Source organism: Pelobates fuscus, chromosome 11 (genome assembly GCF_036172605.1).
Source record: "Pelobates fuscus isolate aPelFus1 chromosome 11, aPelFus1.pri, whole genome shotgun sequence".
NCBI lineage: Eukaryota > Metazoa > Chordata > Amphibia > Anura > Pelobatidae > Pelobates > Pelobates fuscus.
Genome location: NC_086327.1, coordinates 37,326,184 through 37,347,246, shown reverse-complemented (window position 1 = coordinate 37,347,246; position 21,063 = coordinate 37,326,184). Strand labels below are relative to the sequence as shown.

Genomic DNA, 21,063 nt, shown 5'->3' with positions numbered 1-21,063 from the left:
CAAAAGGTAAGCCAGGAGGGTGGCTGCAAATATAAAAATTATATCATGTATGTGTCGATTAGTGATGTTGCGAACATGAAATTTGCCGTTCACGAATGGCGAACGCGAACTTCCGCAAATGTTCGTGAACGGGCGAACCCGGCGAACCGCCATAGACTTCAATAGGCAGGCGAATTTTAAAACCCACAGGGACTCTTTCTGGCCACAATAGTGATGGCCCCCACCCCTGAGCGGTGGGTGGGGGCCCTAAACACAAATTGGGGGGGACCTAATGTCCTCCCCCTGGCCCCCACCCCTGAGCAGTGGGTGGGGGCCCTAAATACCAATAGGGGGGGGACCTAATGTCCTCCCCCACGGCCCACACCCCTGAGCGGCAGGTGGGGGCCCTAAATACCCATAGGGGGGGACCTATTGTCCGGCCCCCGGCCCCCACCCCTGAGCGGCGGGTGGGGGCCCGAAATACCAATAGGGGGGGACCTATTGTCCTCCCCCCGGCCCCCACCCCTGAGCGGCGGGTGGGGGCCCTAAATACCAATAGGGGTGGGGGACCTAATGTCCTCCCCTGGCCCCCACCCATGAGCGGCGGGTGGGGGCCCTAAATACCAATAGGGGGGACACCTAATGTCCTCCCCCCGGCCCCCACCACTGAGCGGCGGGTGGGGGCCCTAAAAAAAATGTCCCCCCCAGGTGACTAGGGGTCCCCAAACCCCTAGTCACCCCCTCCCCCCCCCCAAAAAAAATGGTCCCCCTACCTAACCCCCTCACCCTAAAAATAATGAGGGGGTAGTCAATAAAGCTAAAAACCTGTAAATAAATAAAAATAAACTTACCATTAGATGTCTTCTTTTTTCTAAAATCTTCTTTCTTCATCCCCCAAAAGGGCCAAATATAAAGCACTTTGAAAAAAAAAAACAAGCGCAAAAAAAATTAATCCTTCTTCACCCTTCGAGGGCACGCCGCGTACTGAGCTCCGCAGAGCGGGTCAAGGCTTATAAAGCCTTGCCACGCCCTGCAATTAGGCTTAGAACACTCTGGTTGGTTTAAGACAATCAGAGTGCTCTGTGTCATTTTACACAGCGTGGGAAAATTCCAAAGAACTTTCCCATGCTGTGTAAAATGACACAGAGCACTCTGATTGGGTGGATTTCAAGCCACCCAATCAGAGTGCTCTGTGTCATTTTACACAGCGTGGGAAAATTCTGTGGAATTTCCCCACCCTGTGTAAAATGACACAGAGCACTCTGATTGGCTTAAACCAACCAATCAGAGTGTTCTAAGCCTAATTCCAGGGCGTGGAAAGGCTTTATAAGCTCAGTACGCGGCGTGCCCTCGAAGGGTGAAGAAGGATTAATTTTTTTGGCGCTCGTTTTTTTTTTTTTCAAAGTGCGACGGTTATATTGGCTTTTTATTTGGCCTTTTTGGGGGCTGAAGAATGAAGAATTTAGAAAAAAGAAGACATCTAATGGTAAGTTTATTTTTATTTATTTACAGGATTTTAGCTTTATTGACTCCCCCTCATTATTTTTAGCGTGAGGGAGGTAGGTAGGGGGACCATTTTTTTGGGGGGGGAGGGGGTGACTAGGGGTTTGGGGACCCCTAGTCACCTGGGGGGACATTTTTTTTTAGGGCCCCCACCCGCCGCTCAGGAGTGGGGGCCGGGGGGAGGACAATAGGTCCCCCCCTATTTGTATTTAGGGCCCCCACCCGCCGCTCATGGGTAGGGGCCGGGGGAAGGACATTAGGTTGTCCCCCCCATTGGTATTTAGTGCCCCAACCCGCCGCTCAGGGGTGGGGGCCGGGGGGAGGACAATAGGACCTACTGTCCTCCCCCCCTGGCCCCCACCCCTGAGTGGTGGGTGGGGGCCCTAAAAAAAATAAGGGGGGTACCTACTGTCCCCCCCCACCCCCCACCCCTGAGTGGTGGGTGGGGACCCTAAATAAAAATCCCCCCAATCAAAGGTGACAAGGGGTCCCCAAGCCCCTAGTCACCCACCCCCCCACCCCAAAAGAAGTTACCCCGTACCTACCCCCCTCACCCTAAAAAATAGTGAGGGGGGAATAAAATAACTAACCTGTTACGAAAAATTCAACTTACCATTTGACGTCTTCTTTTTTCTAAAATCTTCTTTTTTCAGCCCCAAAAAAGGTCAAATAAAAAGCCATAAGAACCGACGCAATTTAAAAAAACAAAATAAAAAAACGAGCCCCCCCCCCCCCAAAAAAATCCATCTTCAACCATGGAGGGCTCCGTGCAGACTGAGCTCTGCAGGGTGGGGGAAGGCTTATAAAGCCTTGCCACGCCCTGCAATTAGGCTAAGAACACTCTGATTGGCTGGTTTAAGCCAATCACAGTGCTCTGTGTCATTTTACACAGCGTGGGAATATTCCAAAGAACTTTCCCACGCTGTGTAAAATGACACAGAGCACTGTGATTGGTGTGCTTGGAATCTTAACAATCAGAGTGCTCTGTCATTTTACACAGCGTGGGAAAGTTCTTTGGAATTTTCCCACGCTGTGTAAAATGACAAAGAGCACTCTGATTGGCTTAAACCAGCCAATCAGAGTGTTCTTAGCCTAATTGCAGGGCGTGGCAAGGCTTTATAAGCCTTCCCCCGCCCTGCAGAGCTCAGTCTGCGCGGAGCCCTCTAGGGGTGAAGATGGATTATTTTTTTTTGCGCTCATTTTTTATTTTTTTTAAATTGCGTCGGTTCTTATGGCTTTATTTGGCCTTTTTTGGGGGTGAAAAAAGAAGATTTTAGAAAAAAGAAGACGTCAAATGGTAAGTTTAATTTTTCTGTACAGGTTAGTTATTTTATTCCCCCTTCACTATTTTTTAGGGTGAGGGGGGTAGGTAGGGGGTAACTTTTTTGGCGTGGGGGGTGGGTGATTCGGGGCTTAGGGTCCCCTAGTCACCTTAGATTGGGGGGAGGGAATTTTTATTTAGGGCCCCCACCCATCACTCAGGGGTGGGGGTTGGGGGGGACAGTAGGTTCCCCCCCATATTGTTTTTTTTTAGGGCCCCCACCCACCGCTCAGGGGTGAGGGACAGGGGGGGAGGACAGTAGGTCCCACCCCTCATTATTTTTATGGCCCCCACCCACCGCACAGGGGTGGGGGCCGGAGGGAGGACAGTAGATCCCCCTCATTATTTTTATGGCTTCCACCCACCACGCAGGGGTGGGGGCGGGGCGAGGACAGTAGGTCCTCCTCCCATTGTGATTCATGGCCCCCACCCACCGCGCAGGGGTGGGGGCTGGGGGGGAGGACAGTAGGTCCCCCCTCATTATTTTTATGGCCCCCACCCACCGCACAGGGGTGGGGGCGGGGGGAGGACAGTAGGTCCTCCCCCCATAGTGATTTATGGCCCCCACCCACCACGCAGGGTTGGGGGCCGGGGGGAGGACAGTAGGTCCCCCCCTTATTATTTTTATGGCCCCCACCCACCAAGCAGGGGTGGGGGCGGGGGGAGGACAGTAGGTCCCCCCCAGTGTGTATCAGGGTCCCTAAGGACAGGTGTCAATCCATATCTGTCAAGTGACCCTATGTAGGGGGAACAGTCCCTATTCTGCTCTGTCAGTGTGTATCAGGGATCCTTAGGATAGGTGTCAATCCATATCTGCCAAGTGACCCTATGTAGGGGGAACAGTCCATATTCTGGTCTGTGTCAGTGTGTATCAGGGATCCTTAGGATAGGTGTCAATCCATATCTGCCAAGTGACCCTATGTAGGGGGAACAGTCCCTATTCTGCTCTGTGTCAGTGTGTATCGGGGTCTCTGAGGACAGGTGTCAATCCATATGTCAAGGTGTCAATATGTCATATGTCAGGTGTCAATCCATATCCATTGTGATTTAGGAATGTTAGGTGATTTATGCCCTTTATGGATTAAAACCAGACTCTGCATCAACTGTGTAATTTTCCATGGGAGTTTTGCCATGGATCCCCCTCCGGCATGCCACAGTCCAGGTGTTAGTCCCCTTGAAACAACTTTTCCATCATTATTGTGGCCAGAAAGAGTCCCTGTGGGTTTTAAAATTCGCCTGCCCATTGAAGTCTATGGCGGTTCGCGAACATTTGCGGAAGTTCGCGTTCGCCATTCGCGAACCGAAAATGTTGTGTTCGCGACATCACTAGAGTTCACACATTGTAGACTAAATTAACCAAATTGAAAGAAAATCTGCAACTCTGGTATGTAGTATTTATTGAGTAAAATGTAAACCGAATAGCAAAATTCAGGCTAAAAAGCCAAGTTGTAACTATAGTGGTGAATTTTTAAGAATTAGTAAATTAGTTTTCAATCTATTGTAATGCATTCTAATGTGAATAAACCATGGGTATATGTGTATGTATTGGACTTCGAGGGGCCCAGGGTCTAAGTTTGCCCGGGGCCCAGATTGATGTCAGGCTATCCCTGCCCCGTGTATCGAAATATACCTGGTGTTCATTGGTATTAGCAAAGATTTAACTCCTCCTGGTACCTTTACTGCATGATGATACCATCAGTGCTCGGTAAAGCTGCATAATGGCATAGACTGTCATGTGGTCCTTAAGTAATGCAACGCTCTCTCAAATGTGCAGAGCATCTTCAGCATGCACAGTCAGTTCTCGCTTAAGCCTGAATGGCTGCATATGGCAAAACACTGCACCTTCTGCAGTCTCCGGTTCTTTGAGGTGGGCCTCAGTTTGGGTGGCGTATTTCCCAGGCTGAGAGGTAATGACCTACTGGGCCTTGGTCCTCGTGTGACGGTGCAGCTGAGTCCTGGGTTGATTATGGCTGCTTGGTAGCTGTTTGCCACGGCAACCAATCTGGAGTGATGTCTGTGTTGGGGTGCCAGCAGAATTGCTTGACTTGATGGAAACCTGACGTTAAAAGACTAGAATTGTTCACTTACTGGCAAAAGGGTGACACGTCTAACCTAGCTGTTTTAAGTCCTCTGTCTATTACCGCTATATTAACGTAAACTACATTGATGATCTTGGATAATAAGGCTACACCACTGTCTCAACACCATGTTTATGTCTAAACGTGAAAATGCTTATACTAACCGACGTCTTTAGCAATGTTTAATCGACTCTAATCACTTCCACATATGTTAAAATCATAGCACGTTTATTGTCTTCAGCTGGATGTATCCGCCGTGGCCTAACACAATAGACGAGCAAAACTAGCTTGTACTTATGTTTGTACTTAATATGTTTGAATCGTAAAAAATTTTCCAAGCCTGTTCTATTCATACAAAAATGTGCAGTATATCCTTGCCATAACAATGTACTCCATTGAAACGCCTGTGACTGCTGTTGTGGCACCACAGGTTACTCTGTTAAGTATTCAAATGCACAAAGAAAAATAAAGAATTAAAAAAAAAAAAAAAAGACTAGAATTGATTGAACTGGTTGCTCCATCGTTCTGTGCTTTGGTATTGTCTTCTGCAAGTCTATTAAATATTCTATTGGGTGCTTTGGACATTGAACCCTGGCATGACCTGATCATGCCACATGGATTGCCCCTTGAGTTCCTTGCCTAGACTGTTGCTCTGCTGGACCTCAACCCCTGCTTGACCAGACCCCGCCTCTAGATTATGCTTGCCTGGACTCTGGTCCTTCACTTCGCTTCTGGATACGTCCCTGTCTTACGTCTGGGTCTCTCCTTGGTGTCTGCACTCTGGGCCCCTACCTCCACAACCTGACACAATCACATTGCTCTGTCTGAATATATAAAGGTCTGACAGACTCTAGTATGTTTCACTTTATTTGTTTATTCTTACTTTTAATACCACAGAGAAGAGCAGTGCATGGTGCTGTCATGTAAAAATGTGGTTAATGGCTTTTACCGTCCTGACAGGAAAAGTTGTGCCGAGCAGCATTACCGTCCTGACAGGAAAAGTTGTGCCGAGCAGCAATCATGCACATGGAAACCTGGAAATTGCTTTTGGGGTCAAAGGCTGGTCATGGCCAATCAGATCCACAGGAGGGGTATTTAAACCCAATTCTCATTTTGCTCATTGCCTTGTCGTGGTTTCATCCTGATGGTAATCCGAGAGTGCGTTCCTGATCTTGATTTTCTGGTATTTGACTTTGGCTTTGTTTTGACTTTCCTGAATTTTGGTATCCTTGACTTTTGGCTTTCCCTCACCGTTGTGTCTGATTCTGTGTTCCTGACATTGGCAAGTATTTTGACTATTCTTGGAGACGTTAAGTCCGGCCATTCTAAGGTCTGGTTATACGTTATCCTTAGCCCTAGGTGTGACACAGTTCTACATGCTGGATCAACTTGTAATCCTGACAGGTGCTTGCTCTACCAAAGCCAGTACTGGCACCCTGAGGCTATTTACATGGCACTGCTCCATACTTGTGAGTGAAACCACATACACACCTATTGTACATTGTAATGTAATAGATTACACTATGTATGTTTTATCTACCGTATATACTCGAGTATAAGTAGAGTTTTTCGGCATAGTTTTTGTGCTGAAAAACCCCAACTCGACTTATACCCGAGTTAATGTCTGTATTATGGCAATTTACATTGCCATAATACAGACAGGGGGCTGTGTAGGAGGGGGGCTGGCAGGAAGCTCTTACTTACCTCTCCTGCAGCTCCTGTAAGCTCCCTTCTCCTCCGCGCTGGTCCAGTCAGCTCCTCTGTCAGCTCACACTGTAAGTCTCGCGAGAGCCGCGGGGTCAGAGAGCGGCCGCGAGACTTACACTGGGAGCTGACAGGGGAGCTGACCGGACCGGCGCGGAGGAGAAGGGAGCTGACAGGAGCTGCAGGAGAGGTAAGTTACAGTTCCTGCCAACCCCCCTCCACTGAACTGCCAATGCCACTGGACCACCAGGGAGTGAGAGCCCCCCTCCCTGCCATGTATCAAGCAGGGAGGGGGGACGAAAAAAAAAATATATAAATAATAATAATAAAAAAAAATAATATTTAAAAAATAGTAAATTAAAAAATAATAATATAACAAAAAAAATAATAAAAATGCCCACCCCCCACCAAGGCTCTGCAACACATACACAAACACACACTGCATCACACACACTCACACTGCATTCATACACACACTGCACTCATACGCACACTGCACTCATACATACACACACTGAATTCATACACACACTGCACTCATGCACACACACTGCACTCATGCACACACACTGCATTCATGCACACACACACACTGCATTCATACACACACTGCACTCATACACACACGCTGCATTCATACACACACACTGCATTCATTATATACACACACTGTAAATAAATATTCAATTAATATAATTTTTTTAGGATCTAATTTTATTTAGAAATTTACCAGTAGCTGCTGCATTTCCCACCCTAGTCTTATACTCGAGTCAATAAGTTTTCCCAGTTTTTTGGGGTAAAATTAGGGGCCTCGGCTTATATTTGGGTCGGCTTATACTCGAGTATATACGGTATTTACTTTTAGAAACAGTATTCCTGTACTAGTGCACATTGCCTGATACTTTTAAGTATAAGTTATTTTTATCCTTCTACTCCAACACAGGGTGCTGTGCATTTTATAGGGGTTTTACCTTTATGTGCTTTTGTTTATTTATGTCTTAAGGTGTAAGGGAAAACATCTTAATTGCACGTTTACCCACCGTGTGTTATCTGAAGCGCCTATACACTTACTGGTTTCCTGTATTAGCTTGTTATGTGCTTGCTCTATGCTGTGGCACTTTTTAATTTTTTTATTATTCTTTAACATTCAAGAGTAAACACGTTATACATTATACAATCTGTAACATGCATTAACATGAAATATTAACTAGATAGTTACATTTTAAGTCTAGTAGCTCTATATTAAGTTGTTCAACAATGGCCATTTTTTATATTTAAAGTAAAATAAAATAAACCCCCCCCCCCCAAAAAAAAAACAAAAAAAACTCCACTCTATCTAAATATACCCTTCCCTTTAGTATATACCTTCCAGGGTTCCCAGACCTTGCTAAAAAATATGGTGGGAATGTCTTACTCTTGAGGATAGTTCGTCCATTTATAATTTTCTTGAATCTTTAATTCAACGAGATTCAATTCAATGAGATTAAAAATATTAGTTTCTGCGAAAGACTGGGTATTCCTACTATTGATTTTGATAATAAAAATGTCCAAGGGTTAAGTTCTTTGTTTTCCTGTATTATCATAAAAGCTAATTTTTTTATGTCCCTTGTTGACCACATATTATATTCAAAAAGACGGGGGTCACGTGTCATCTAAACAATATTTTAACCCCTTAAGGACCAAACTTCTGGAATAAAAGGGAATCATGACATGTCACACATGTCATGTGTCCTTAAGGGGTTAAACATCTGTTCCTGACAGATTACACATATCGATATTTTAGATGCTGTTTCCCAAATATCTATCCAATCATTGGGTTCCAAAGAGGTTCCTATATCTGCCTCCCAGTGGGATATATAATTTAATGGAGCCTAAACTGTAGGTTCCTCACTTAACTGATTATAAAAATAGGATATAAGATGTATCCTTTCTATTTTGCAAACTTTTTAAAGTCAGTGAGGGGAAGTTTAACTGCCATTTTTACTTCCATTGAGTAAGCAAAGTCTCTAATCTGCAAATAGCGGAAAAAAAATCTCCTGTCCTCAGCCCTGTTCTGGCCGTTAATCTGGAAAATAAAACCACGACTCCTTCTAGCCAAAGATCTGCTTATCTATGGATTCCTCCTGCTTTTAGGTTTTGAAAATTATATTCTTCCATTCCAGGGATAAATTGTCTATTCCGAAATACTGGTGTCATAGGAGAAGGGAGGTTAGTTAAGCTGTGTTTTAACTTGAGTTTATCCCAAATATAAAGTGAGTTTGCTGTTGATGGGCATATTTGTTTTAAAGCTGGTCTTGAGACCTTATTTAGCCATATATACAATCCCGGTGAGAATGGTATCATTAAGTCTTCCTCTATATCTGCCCATCTATATTTCCCTTGAGGTGCATGCCATCCAATAATTTGTGCCAATTGGGCTGCATAATAATAGATACCGTATATACTCGAGTATAAGCCGAGTTTTTCAGCACATTTTTTGTGCTGAAAAACCCCAACTCGGCTTATACTCGAGTCAATAGTCTGTATTATGGCAATTTGCATTGCCATAATACAGACTGGGGCTGTAAGAGATGTTACTTACCTCTCCTGCAGCTCCTGTCAGCTCCCTCCTCCTCCGCGCCATCCGTTCAGCACCTCGGGCAGCTCCCAGTGTAAGTCTCGCGAGAGCCGCGGCTCTCGCGAGACTTACAGTGTGAGCTGACAGAAGAGCTGAATGGACGGCGCGGAGGAGAAGGGAGCTGACAGGAGCTGCAGGAGAGGTAACATCTCTTACAGCCCCCACAGCCCCCCCCACTGAACTACCAATGCCACTGGACCACCAGGGAAGGAGAGCCCCCCTCCCTGCCATGTATCAAGCAGGGAGGGGGGACGAAAAAAAAAATCTAAATAATAAAATATTAATAAGTAAACAAATAATAATATTACAAATAAAATAATACAAAATAACAAAAAAATATTAAAATAATAAAAATATTAATAATTAAATAAAATAAAATAATAAAATAAAATATTAAAATAATTAAAAATAAAAATAATAAAATTGCCCACCCCCCACAAAGGCTCTGCAACACACACACACACACACACACACACACTGCACTCATATACACACACTGCACACATACACACACACTGATCACACACACTTCACTCATACACACGCTGCACTCACACACACGCTGCACTCACACACACACACTGCACTCATACACACACACTGCACTCATACACACACACTGCATTCATTATATACACACACTGTAAATAAATATTGAATTAATATAATTTTTTTAGGATCTAATTTTATTTAGAAATTTACCAGTAGCTGCTGCATTTCCCACCCTAGTCTTATACTCGAGTCAATAAGTTTTCCCAGTTTTTTGGGGTAAAATTAGGGGCCTCGGCTTATATTCGGGTCGGCTTATACTCGAGTATATACGGTAAGTAAATTAGGGAGACCTAGTCCCCCTTTGTCTCTAGGTCTTTGTCTCTGGCTACCCTGCGCCGCTTACCCTGCCATATGAATGTGTCCATAGCTTTCTGGGTGCTCTCTAAGTCCTCTTTACACACCCGTAAAGGCAAGGCTTGAAATAAAAATAAAAGCCTCTGTAAAATATTAATTTTTATAGAATGGATTCTGCCGATCCGTGAGATTGGCTTATCATGCCAATTCTCTAAGTCCTTTTTCAATGTTTTAATTAAAGGTAAGCAATTATCTTTTAAATAATGTATTATAACAGCGTCCAATTCTAATACCTAGATAACTTAGCGACTTATCTATAGACATATCGAATTTAGATTTTAGCTGATCTTGTTCTGCCTGTGATAAATGAAAAGTCACTCCACACGATTTATTATAGTTTACCTTATAACTCGAAATATCTCCAAATTGTTCTATCAAGTTGAACAATTCGGGGATGGATTCAGAAGGATTTGCTATAGAGATTATTATATCTTTAGCATAAGCCGCTGTTTTGTAGATCTCCCTACCTATTTGGATACCCTGGATGTTACCACTTTCTCTAATGTGGATTAGGAGAGGTTCTAATATAAGGGCAAACAGAATAGGGGAAAGGGCGTGTGTATTCCAAATGAAGTCTTATCTGTGCCAGTGAGTTGGATTATTGCTTGGGGGTTAGAATACAGCGCTTGGATTATAGTGATGATAAGAGCAGGAAATGAAATAGATAAGATAAGTGTTGTGGCACTTTTTTAACCTGAGAAACCTAAACTGCAAATGCAGGTAAAAGTGAAACTGGGGAGACGGACAGAAGGTGAAATATGGGAAGGGGAACACAAATAGTGAGACGGGGATACAGAAAGAGGGACGCAAATGAGGGATATATATAGTTTAGTATGGGTAGAGAGACACAAGTGAGGGATTGATAAATGAATAGAGGGACATAAGAGACATGAGTATGGAGAAGTGCTTTAGTAGGGAGTGATGAGGATATGCAAGCTTACAGCCTTCCTTAATATGCCCTGCAGAAGCACCGTCAGTCTGCATAAATACACTATCCATTCCTATACTGGCATTCTGTGGCATGTGAACTTATTTTCTACAGAAATGATTCTGTCAATAGTAGCAAATACATTACTAGTATAAACACTCCCTTCTGGGTAATCTCCCCCTACTGATGCTGACATACTGGGATAATTGCCAGTGCATTGCCATTAACACTCATTCCTGTACTCCTTTAGCAAGCACATTATTAATGACTGCAATTGCAGCACAGCTCGTGTAGTTGCTGTGAGGGAGAGCAGGAGAACCACCTGTAGGACGGTTTTCCTGCTCTCTTCTGTCACTCACTTGTCAGCATAGAAGAAGTCTATGCATAGAATTGACTGACAGGAGAAGGTAAGAGTCGTATCTTTGTATGGAATTGTCAGAAAACATTTAACTTGTGATAATTGGTTGTATAAGCACAATATATTCCAAAAATTAGGTTTAACTTTTGATATCCGTTTTGTTCATATTAATACTTGATTTCTGTGTGGGCAGGCAGTGGCTGTGGCAGCCAGGGATATTGACCGAGCTAAGGACTTTGCCAAAACTCACAGCATTCCAAAAGTGCATGGCTCGTATGAAGAACTCGCCAAAGACCCAAACATTGGTAAGATACCCAGAATATAATTGCAGAGAACCCTTTTTTACCTATAATATTTAAATCCCAAAATTAAGGGAAGGGAGAAACATGGGATGCTAATCTCAAAGGTGGCACTGCTGCCTGCATTTATTTCAAACTTTTCAAGGCAAGTTTAGGCGTTACATAGTCTTTTAAATTAGACTCCCGCGCTAGGCTGTGCATTTTACTATAATACTGGTTTGAATCTAGAACAAAATTAAAAAAACTTGACGGCTGTAGATTGTGTAAAATGTTACAAATCCGGATGCTTGCTATCATATCAAGGCCTCGATTTTAATAAGCTTTCCAAATTATTCAGTACTTTTAGAAAACCTGCATGTAAGTTGTCAAACAGTTTGACTATTTACATTGGGAGGGTGTCAGGGCCCTCATGGCATCATAACCATAGTATTTATTCCTTTAAGATCCACATCCCTAGATCATCAGGAAAACTGGTAACAGTGGGTGCTTTGCTATGCCACAAGATCATGCGGTGTATCAAATTGGTTCTGTCCTCTCATTCCAAAAATGTATTTTTCTCCAGATATTATCTATGTTGGCGCTGTTAACACAGTCCACCTGGATTTGGTGCTTATGTTCATGAAGAACCAGAAAAATGTCTTGTGTGAAAAACCATTGGCCATGGACTGCACAGAGGTCAGGGAGCTAATATCCAGTGCCAGGACACACAATGTATTCTTAATGGAGGTGTGTTTTGGTATATAATTGTTCTTGTCTGCTGTCATTTTCATCATGACGAAGTGCTGACTTTTTAAGAATTGATCATTCTTTCTAAATTAAATCAGATCTGTGCCTTTTTGGGTGTCTGCAAAGTTTACAAAGACCCCTGGAGGTCACATCTCTAATTAGTGTCTGGTGGCCATGGGTTGCCATGGAATATTGCCACCTTCTTCATGGAGGAATTCTTTGGCTCCTGGTGCCTGATTTGCCAGAAGTAAGTGCTGTACTCGTACTTGCATGAGAGTACAACACTGAGGTCTATGGAGAATTCCCCCCCAAAACTGCAGGAGCCTCCAAAGGTGATGTTTTAATTCAATAGCCTTTTTGTCAATCACAGGCTTTAACATAAAACAAAGTAATCCCTCCTTTGTCTTCTGGTATCTTCTGGATTGCATTGGAATTTCAGTGAAATTCCAACATAGTATGCATTCGTATTTCATAAAGGTATGAAATACTAAGAAGTGTCAGACCTGCTTTAACATTAGTTCTAACTTAATTTTAATGACGTTCTGCAGTATTGTCTTCAAACCCCTATTTTGTGCAGGATAATATTAATACTTTAACTAATGGAGCTTCCTTATAAGGTTGTTAATTATACTGAACATAGTTTGTAAACCTATTTTCTTGAGGAAGTTGGGAGAGATTATGGGTGCATACATCATAGGTGAACATTTAAGGAAGATAATCACATCATGTTTCAATGCCAAAGCCCACCCCAGTAATAATTATATAAAGGGAACTTATCACTTGGGGATTAAGAGGGGGGAGGGGTTCTACTCTCCTTTAGATATTGTTCTGTTATCTATTTTGATTGCAAAAGAACAAATTCACAAGGTTGTCTATTGTCTCTCTTCAAATGTCCACTTTGGTGAACAGGCAGTCTGGAGTCGCTTCTTTCCTGTGTATCATCAAATCCGTTCCTTGCTAACCCAGAATGTTATTGGAGAAGTCAAGGTTGTAAGAGCAGAGTTTGGCTTGAATTTGTTACACGTTGAAAGGGTAGTGCAAAAAGAGCTTGGCGGAGGGGCGCTACTTGACATTGGCTGCTACTGTATCCAGTTTGCGTTAATGGCATTTAATGGAGAAAAACCAGAGTCTATCACAGCAAAGGGCTTCCTGCATGAGACCGGTAAGTGTTCCCCTAGTATGAAAAAGGTTTCACACTGTCACCAAAAGACAATATAGAAAGGAACTTATTGTATTCTTGGTGAATACGTGAAAAGCTCGTTAACATTTAATTAATCAATGAAAACATTAACTGCAGGATATTAAATGTCAACTTTTTTTTGTAGGAGTGGTCGAGACTGTGACAATTATCATTCAGTTTGCAGGAAAGCGTCAGGCCATTCTTACATGTTCTATAGCTGTAGAACTGCCAAACCAGGCTGTAATTTCTGGCACCAAAGGAACTATTCAGGTATTAAGTTTTAATATATGAGGATCGATTCTGTAGAAGTGGGTAAAACCCAGATTGTCATTATACAGAAAAACACCTCAAAGGGAAAACTCTGGTCACCATAAGAACTTCATCAATGAGGTTATAACATATTATATACAGTAATAAACAAAATATATGAATATATATATATATAAATATATCCAAGAAAAGAGTAGAGCACTCCAGAGGACTTGTTTCAAGCAATTTATTCCGTGAAGAAAATCGACGTTTCGACCCGCAGGTCTTTATCAAGATACAAAACAGAGTACAACCCTAACCCTTATATACCCTAACCCTTATATACCCTAACCCTTATATACCCTAACAAATTAAAGAGTAATCACTTACCCTGAAAAAGCTGTGCGCCCGAAAGCCATGTGTGCTCACTGGACTGTGATTGCCAAACCCGCGGTGGCGATCCCGTCGGTGTGTGATGACGTCACCAATAGTGCGACGGGGCGAAAAAAACGTGGTCATGCGTCTAGGTAACCCAGGGAACCAAGTGTGGGCAAAAATTTACGTGATATATGTGAAGTGCGAGCATTATGAAAGTTAAAGATATATGGGAAAAGAATACTTTTGATAATAAAACCAAGTATTGAGATGGGCGTGTAGTGTATGCATAAACGTAATGATCCTGCAGTTTAATCAACCCAGTGCAGAGCAGCATAATATGTATGTGTAATGCACATAGGATAAGTAATGTAAAGGATACTGGTCACAAAGGGCAAGTGCAAGAGAAAGAGGGCTAAGTATGCAAAGAGTATAGGAGAATGGGGAGAAGCAGAGTGTGTGTAACAAACGTGATAAAGCAAAAAAAACGAAAACGTGACCATAACAATGTATCCATAAACGAACCTGTGGAGAGTGGTCCTAAGGTGTTATGTGTGTAAATAAGAGTGTGTAAAGCACTGATAGAGGAGTGTGGTGACATGTAAAGAGTTATACAGCTGGTGGTTGCGAGCTGGGAGCCAAGTACGGAGTGTAAAGCGAGGATAATAGTAGTGAGAAAGATAGGAGAAAAGTAAAGAGAAAGTAGAACCCGAACAGTGACCATTAAATTAATTTCATGCAATACCTAAGTATATACATGTAGATATATGCAGATGTACAAAGCAGGATCCAGCGCTACAACAGGAGCGTATACCAACGCCCAACATGATAACAGATAATATTGTGCAGAGGTTAGGCAGATGAATGAACAGATGGATCAAGAAGGGGTCAAAAGCCCTGATCAAGATGTAAACATAAGAAGATATCCAAATACAAGTGGGTATGAATCATAAGAAAGTAAAAAAGTAGAGAATGGATAAAAATAACAATAATAAACATGAAAGGTAAACGTAAATGACGAGTGTACAGTAATGAATAATAAATAGTAAAAAATAAATAGATAGTAAAAGGTAATAAATAAAAAACAACTACAAAAAATAGATACAAAAAATACAAAGAATACAAAAAATAGATATCCCCAAAAAAAGAGAAAAAATAGACAAAATAGAGAAAATAAATAAATAAAAATAAAGATAGGAATGAGAGCGTGTATAAAAATACTATAGACGGCCATAATAGAAGCTTCTGAGTACCGATAGACATAATGATGCAAGTTTTTGGGAACATATCAAAAATTTGAAAAATTTGAAAAATTCAAAAAATTCAAAAAATTCAGAAATTGTTCCAAAAAGGCATGAAGGGAAATGTATTCGTTAAGTCCCCTCGGATGTACGGTGTCCAGTGTCTTAGTCCAGTATGCCTCCCGTTGGAGCAGGATCCTAGATCGATCACCCCCCCTAGACAGAGGGGGGATGTGATCAATAGCTGTGAATTTGAGCGTGGGTAAGCGGTGGTTCATCTCCAAGAAGTGCTTGGCCACCGGTATGTCTGTCTTGTTGTCCCTGAATGCAGTCATGATTCCTGAACGGTGGCCCCGCATTCTGTCTCTTAGTGTAAGATCAGTTTTTCCCACGTAGTATAGTCCACAAGGGCAAGATATTAGATAGACTACGTGGGTGGTGAGACAGGTGATGTGGTGTTTGATGGGATATCGCTTCCCTGAGTGTGGATGAGCAAACGAGGAACCTGTGAGCATATGGCCACAAGTGACGCAATTGGTGCATTTAAAGCAACCTGTTTTGCTGTGAGTTTTTTGTGTCCCATATTGATCAGGGCAATCATTGTGGACCAGAATGTCCCTAAGGTTCCGATTCCGTTTAAAGGCAATACGGGGGGGGCTGTACAAAAGCCGAATGTAGTGTAGGGTCCGAGGATAGTATATCCCATCTTCTGCGGATAGCCTTGGCAATTTGGTCACTAGCCGTGTGGTATAACAGGGGTAGTGTGACAATCCTAGGTTTGTTGGACAGCGTCGTGGGCTGTGTGCAGGGCTTGTCATGGATCTCCCAAGCTCTATCCAGTGATTGTTTCAATATTGGATGTGAGTATCCTCTTTTCAAAAACGCCTGTTGCATCGAAGAGATCTGTGTCCTAGTGTTGTCCAAGTCTGAATTGTTCCTCAGAACTCTGAGAAATTGTGAGGTCGGGAGTGATCTCTTGAGTGCCCTGGGATGGAAGCTTGTTGCATGCAGGACCGTGTTACGGTCCGAGCTTTTTTTGAATAAAGTATATCCAATAGACTGTTGGGAGCGGAAGATTTCTACATCCAAAAATTGTATCCTCTCGATGTCGCAACAATGGCTAAAGCGTACCGGTGAATTAATCGTGTTTAGCTCTTGGATCATGTTCTCAAAGGACAAGGGGGGACCTGACCACAGCATGAGGATATCGTCCACATATCGAAGATATAGAATGAGATTGGACTGGTATCTTGATAGGATATGCTTCTGTTCATAAGAATACATATAACTGTTGGCGTAGTTAGGGGCTATAGCCGATCCCATCGCCGTTCCCGTTTGTTGCACATAAAAAGATTTCTCAAAACGAAAATAATTGTTGCTCAAAGTAAACTCAAGGCATTCAAGGAGAAACTCGATAGGGGGTCCCGTATATAGATCAGACTGAACGAGGACCTGTCTCATAGCTTCTATCCCATCGGTATGGGGTATGATTGTATAAAGATTTTTCACATCTACCGTTGCCAGAGTGATGGGGCCTTCTGGGAGAATGACTTGTTTAAGGTGGGCAAGGAGATCTTGTGTGTCCTTGAGGCACGTGGGTATTGATAGCGTGGGCATTTTGCAATGATGGTCAATAAATTTGGCCAATGGTTCCAAAATTCCGCGTTTGGCGGAGACGATGGGGCGTCCAGGAGGATTTCGGGCATCCTTGTGTACCTTCGGTAAGGTGTACAATAGAGGAATTTTGGGGTGTAGATCAATCAAGTAGTTAGCAGTTTGGTCGTCAAGCCAACCAGCCGTGGCGCCCCTATTGACCAGGGCTTGTAATTTTTGTGTGATGGTCTTTGTGGGGTCAAAAGCAATTCTCTTATACGTAGTCGTGTCGGATAATTGCCTGAGAATTTCCATACGGTAAGATACGTAGTTCTGTATGACAATTGCTCCGCCTTTGTCGGCAGGTCTGATGGTAATGGTTTTATCATCAGCAAGATCCTCAAGTGCCTTATGTTCCTTCATTGTTAAGTTATGTGGAACGGGCTTAGGATTTGAAATAATTTGATGTACATCATTCTTTAATAAGCTGGAGAAGAATTTGATGGAGGAGTGGGCTGTTTTCGGTTCCCATGTGCTTTTTAGGCGGAGGTGATTTTTAGACTGTGAGTACGAATTGGGTACTAATGCTTGTAAATTCAACGTGCGTTCCATCTTGTATAAATCTATGTCCGTTTTAAACGTGTCGACTTTTGGAGTTGGAACAAAAGTGAGGCCTTTCGACAGGACTTTTTATAAATGATCTTGAAGACAGCATTGAAAGTCATGTTTCAGTGTTTGCAGATGACACAAAACTTTGTAAAATAATACAATGTGAGCAAGATATTACTTTGCTGCAGAAGGATTTAGATAGACTGGAGGACTGGGCACTCAAATGGCAGATGAAATTTAATGTTGAAAAATGCAAAGTTATGCACATCGGCGTAAAGAATACACAAGCAACGTATACCCTTAATGGAAGCGAATTAGGGATAACAACACACGAAAAGGACTTGGGAATTGTTATAGACAACAAACTATGCAACAATGTGCAATGTCAATCAGCAGTGGCCAAGGCCAGTAAGGTATTGTCATGCATGAAAAAGGGCATTCATTCTCGGGACGAGAATATCATTTTGCCTCTCTATAGATCACTGGTAAGACCACATATTGAATATGCTGTGCAATTTTGGGCACCTGTTCTAAAGAAGGATATCATGGCACTAGAAAAAGTGCAGAGGCGGGCTACAAAATTAATAAAAGGAATGGAACATATCAGCTATGAAGAAAGGTTAACAAATTTAAACCTATTTAGTTTAGAAAAACGTCGCCTGAGAGGGGATATGATAACATTATACAAATATATTCGGGGCCAATACAAACCATTGTGTGGAAATCTATTCACAAACCGGACTTTACATAGGACACGAGGCCATGCGTTTAGACTGGAAGAAAGAAGATTTCGTCTAAGGCAAAGGAAAGGTTTTTTTACTGTAAGAACAATCAGGATGTGGAATTCTCTGCCTGAAGAAGTGGTTTTATCAGAGTCCATACAGATGTTCAAACAGCTACTAGATGCATACTTGCAAAGACAGAATATTCAAGGATATAATCTTTCAATGTAGGGTAATAACTGCTTGATTCAAGGATAAATCTGACTGCCATTCTGGGGTCAATAAGGAATTTTTTGTCCTAGCTTGTTGCAAAATTGTGCTTCAAACTGGGGTTTTTTTTTTTTTTTTTTTCTTCTATTTTGGATCAACAGCAAAAAACAGGTGTGAGGAAGGCTGAACTTGATGGACGCAAGTCTCTTTTCAGCTATCTAACTATGTAACTATGTAACTATGTTCGGAGTTCAAAGTCTTAGAGGATAGATTAAAAATAGGCATTAGTTCTTCCTGTTCAATATTCTTGGCCGTGTGCCGGCATATCTTGCCCCCCTGTCCTCGTCTAGTGACTTTGGGTTTCTTAGGTCTTTGCGCCCTCTTGTATTGAATCCCGGAGGGTCGTTGGAGTGTTGGTCCTGGGGAAAAAAAGGCGGTCGTGTAGATTTCCTGGATGGCATCTCTGAAATGTCCTGGGACGCTCCCGCTCCCTCGGTTTCAGATGTGGACTCGGCAGAGCTGGTGTCGATTGACAAAAATTGTGGTTTACGAACCTTCTGTTTATATCTGGCAAAATTAGGTTTGCGTCGCTCACCACACAGCCAGTGATAAACCTGGTGATGGGTATAGTCAAAATTGACCCGTTCCAATTTTTGTTTTTTAAATCTAATTAAATCGTTCCTGTATCTCATGATTTCATCTTGTAATTTAACCATGTATTGGGTGGAAGTCGCAGCTGTTAACGTGGATGTATGTAGTGTCTCAAATTTGTTGATGGAGTCCTTGGTGAAGATTAGTTCGCTTCTCACTTCCTCCACTACTATCAACATCCAATCTAATGAACATTTGTTCGAGATACCGACCCATTTTTTACAGAATTCGGGATTCTGGCGTCCAATCGTAGGGGAATTGCGGACTCTAAACCCTCTGGGGATACGTTTGGCCCGATAATAATCGGAAATAAAAATGCCATGAAGGTCCAAGTCTGTCTCCCGTCTTTTTAACTTGGTCAAATCATTATATAGACTTCTTGGAGATGAACCACCGCTTACCCACGCTGAAATTCACAGCTATTGATCACATCCCCCCTCTGTCTAGGGGGGGTGATCGATCTAGGATCCTGCTTCAACGGGAGGCATACTGGACTAAGACACTGGACACCGTACATCCGAGGGGACTTAACGAATACATTTCCCTTCATGCCTTTTTGGACACTCGCTGAGCCCCCTTTTTGGAACAATTTCTGAATTTTTTGAATTTTTTGAATTTTTCGAATTTTTTGAATTTTTGATATGTTCCCAAAAACTTGTGCATCATTATGTCTATCGGTACTCAGAAGCTTCTATTATGGCCGTCTATAGTATTTTTATACACGCTCTCATTCCTATCTTTATTTTTATTTATTTATTTTCTCTATTTTGTCTATTTTTTCTCTTTTTTTGGGGATATCTATTTTTTGTATTCTTTGTATTTTTTGTATCTATTTTTTGTAGTTGTTTTTTATTTATTACCTTTTACTATCTATTTATTTTTTACTATTTATTATTCATTACTGTACACTCGTCATTTACGTTTACCTTTCATGTTTATTATTGTTATTTTTATCCATTCTCTACTTTTTTACTTTCTTATGATTCATACCCACTTGTATTTGGATATCTTCTTATGTTTACATCTTGATCAGGGCTTTTGACCCCTTCTTGATCCATCTGTTCATTCATCTGCCTAACCTCTGCACAATATTATCTGTTATCATGTTGGGCGTTGGTATACGCTCCTGTTGTAGCGCTGGATCCTGCTTTGTACATCTGCATATATCTACATGTATATACTTAGGTATTGCATGAAATTAATTTAATGGTCACTGTTCGGGTTCTACTTTCTCTTTACTTTTCTCCTATCTTTCTCACTACTATTATCCTCGCTTTACACTCCGTACTTGGCTCCCAGCTCGCAACCACCAGCTGTATAACTCTTTACATGTCACCACACTCCTCTATCAGTGCTTTACACACTCTTATTTACACACATAACACCTTAGGACCACTCTCCACAGGTTCGTTTATGGATACATTGTTATGGTCACGTTTTCGTTTTTTTTGCTTTATCACGTTTGTTACACACACTCTGCTTCTCCCCATTCTCCTATACTCTTTGCATACTTAGCCCTCTTTCTCTTGCACTTGCCCTTTGTGACCAGTATCCTTTACATTACTTATCCTATGTGCATTACACATACATATTATGCTGCTCTGCACTGGGTTGATTAAACTGCAGGATCATTACGTTTATGTATACACTACACGCCCATCTCAATACTTGGTTTTATTATCAAAAGTATTCTTTTCCCATATATCTTTAACTTTCATAATGCTCGCACTTCACATATATCACGTAAATTTTTGCCCACACTTGGTTCCCTGGGTTACCTAGACGCATGACCACGTTTTTTTCGCCCCGTCGCA

General features: G+C 42.2%; 1 protein-coding gene across 2 annotated transcripts in view; it reads left to right on the top strand.

Annotated features, from left to right (window-relative positions):
* The window catches only part of LOC134577480 (trans-1,2-dihydrobenzene-1,2-diol dehydrogenase-like), a 43,479-nt gene that overhangs the window by 11,631 nt on the left and 10,785 nt on the right, over window positions 1–21,063 (top strand). For both annotated transcript variants that reach the window (XM_063436240.1, XM_063436241.1), the window contains exons 2-5: window positions 11,588–11,699; window positions 12,256–12,419; window positions 13,329–13,581; window positions 13,745–13,869. In XM_063436240.1, coding sequence (XP_063292310.1) covers window positions 11,588–11,699; window positions 12,256–12,419; window positions 13,329–13,581; window positions 13,745–13,869 — 654 coding nt within the window. The remainder of the gene's footprint in view (window positions 1–11,587; window positions 11,700–12,255; window positions 12,420–13,328; window positions 13,582–13,744; window positions 13,870–21,063) is intronic.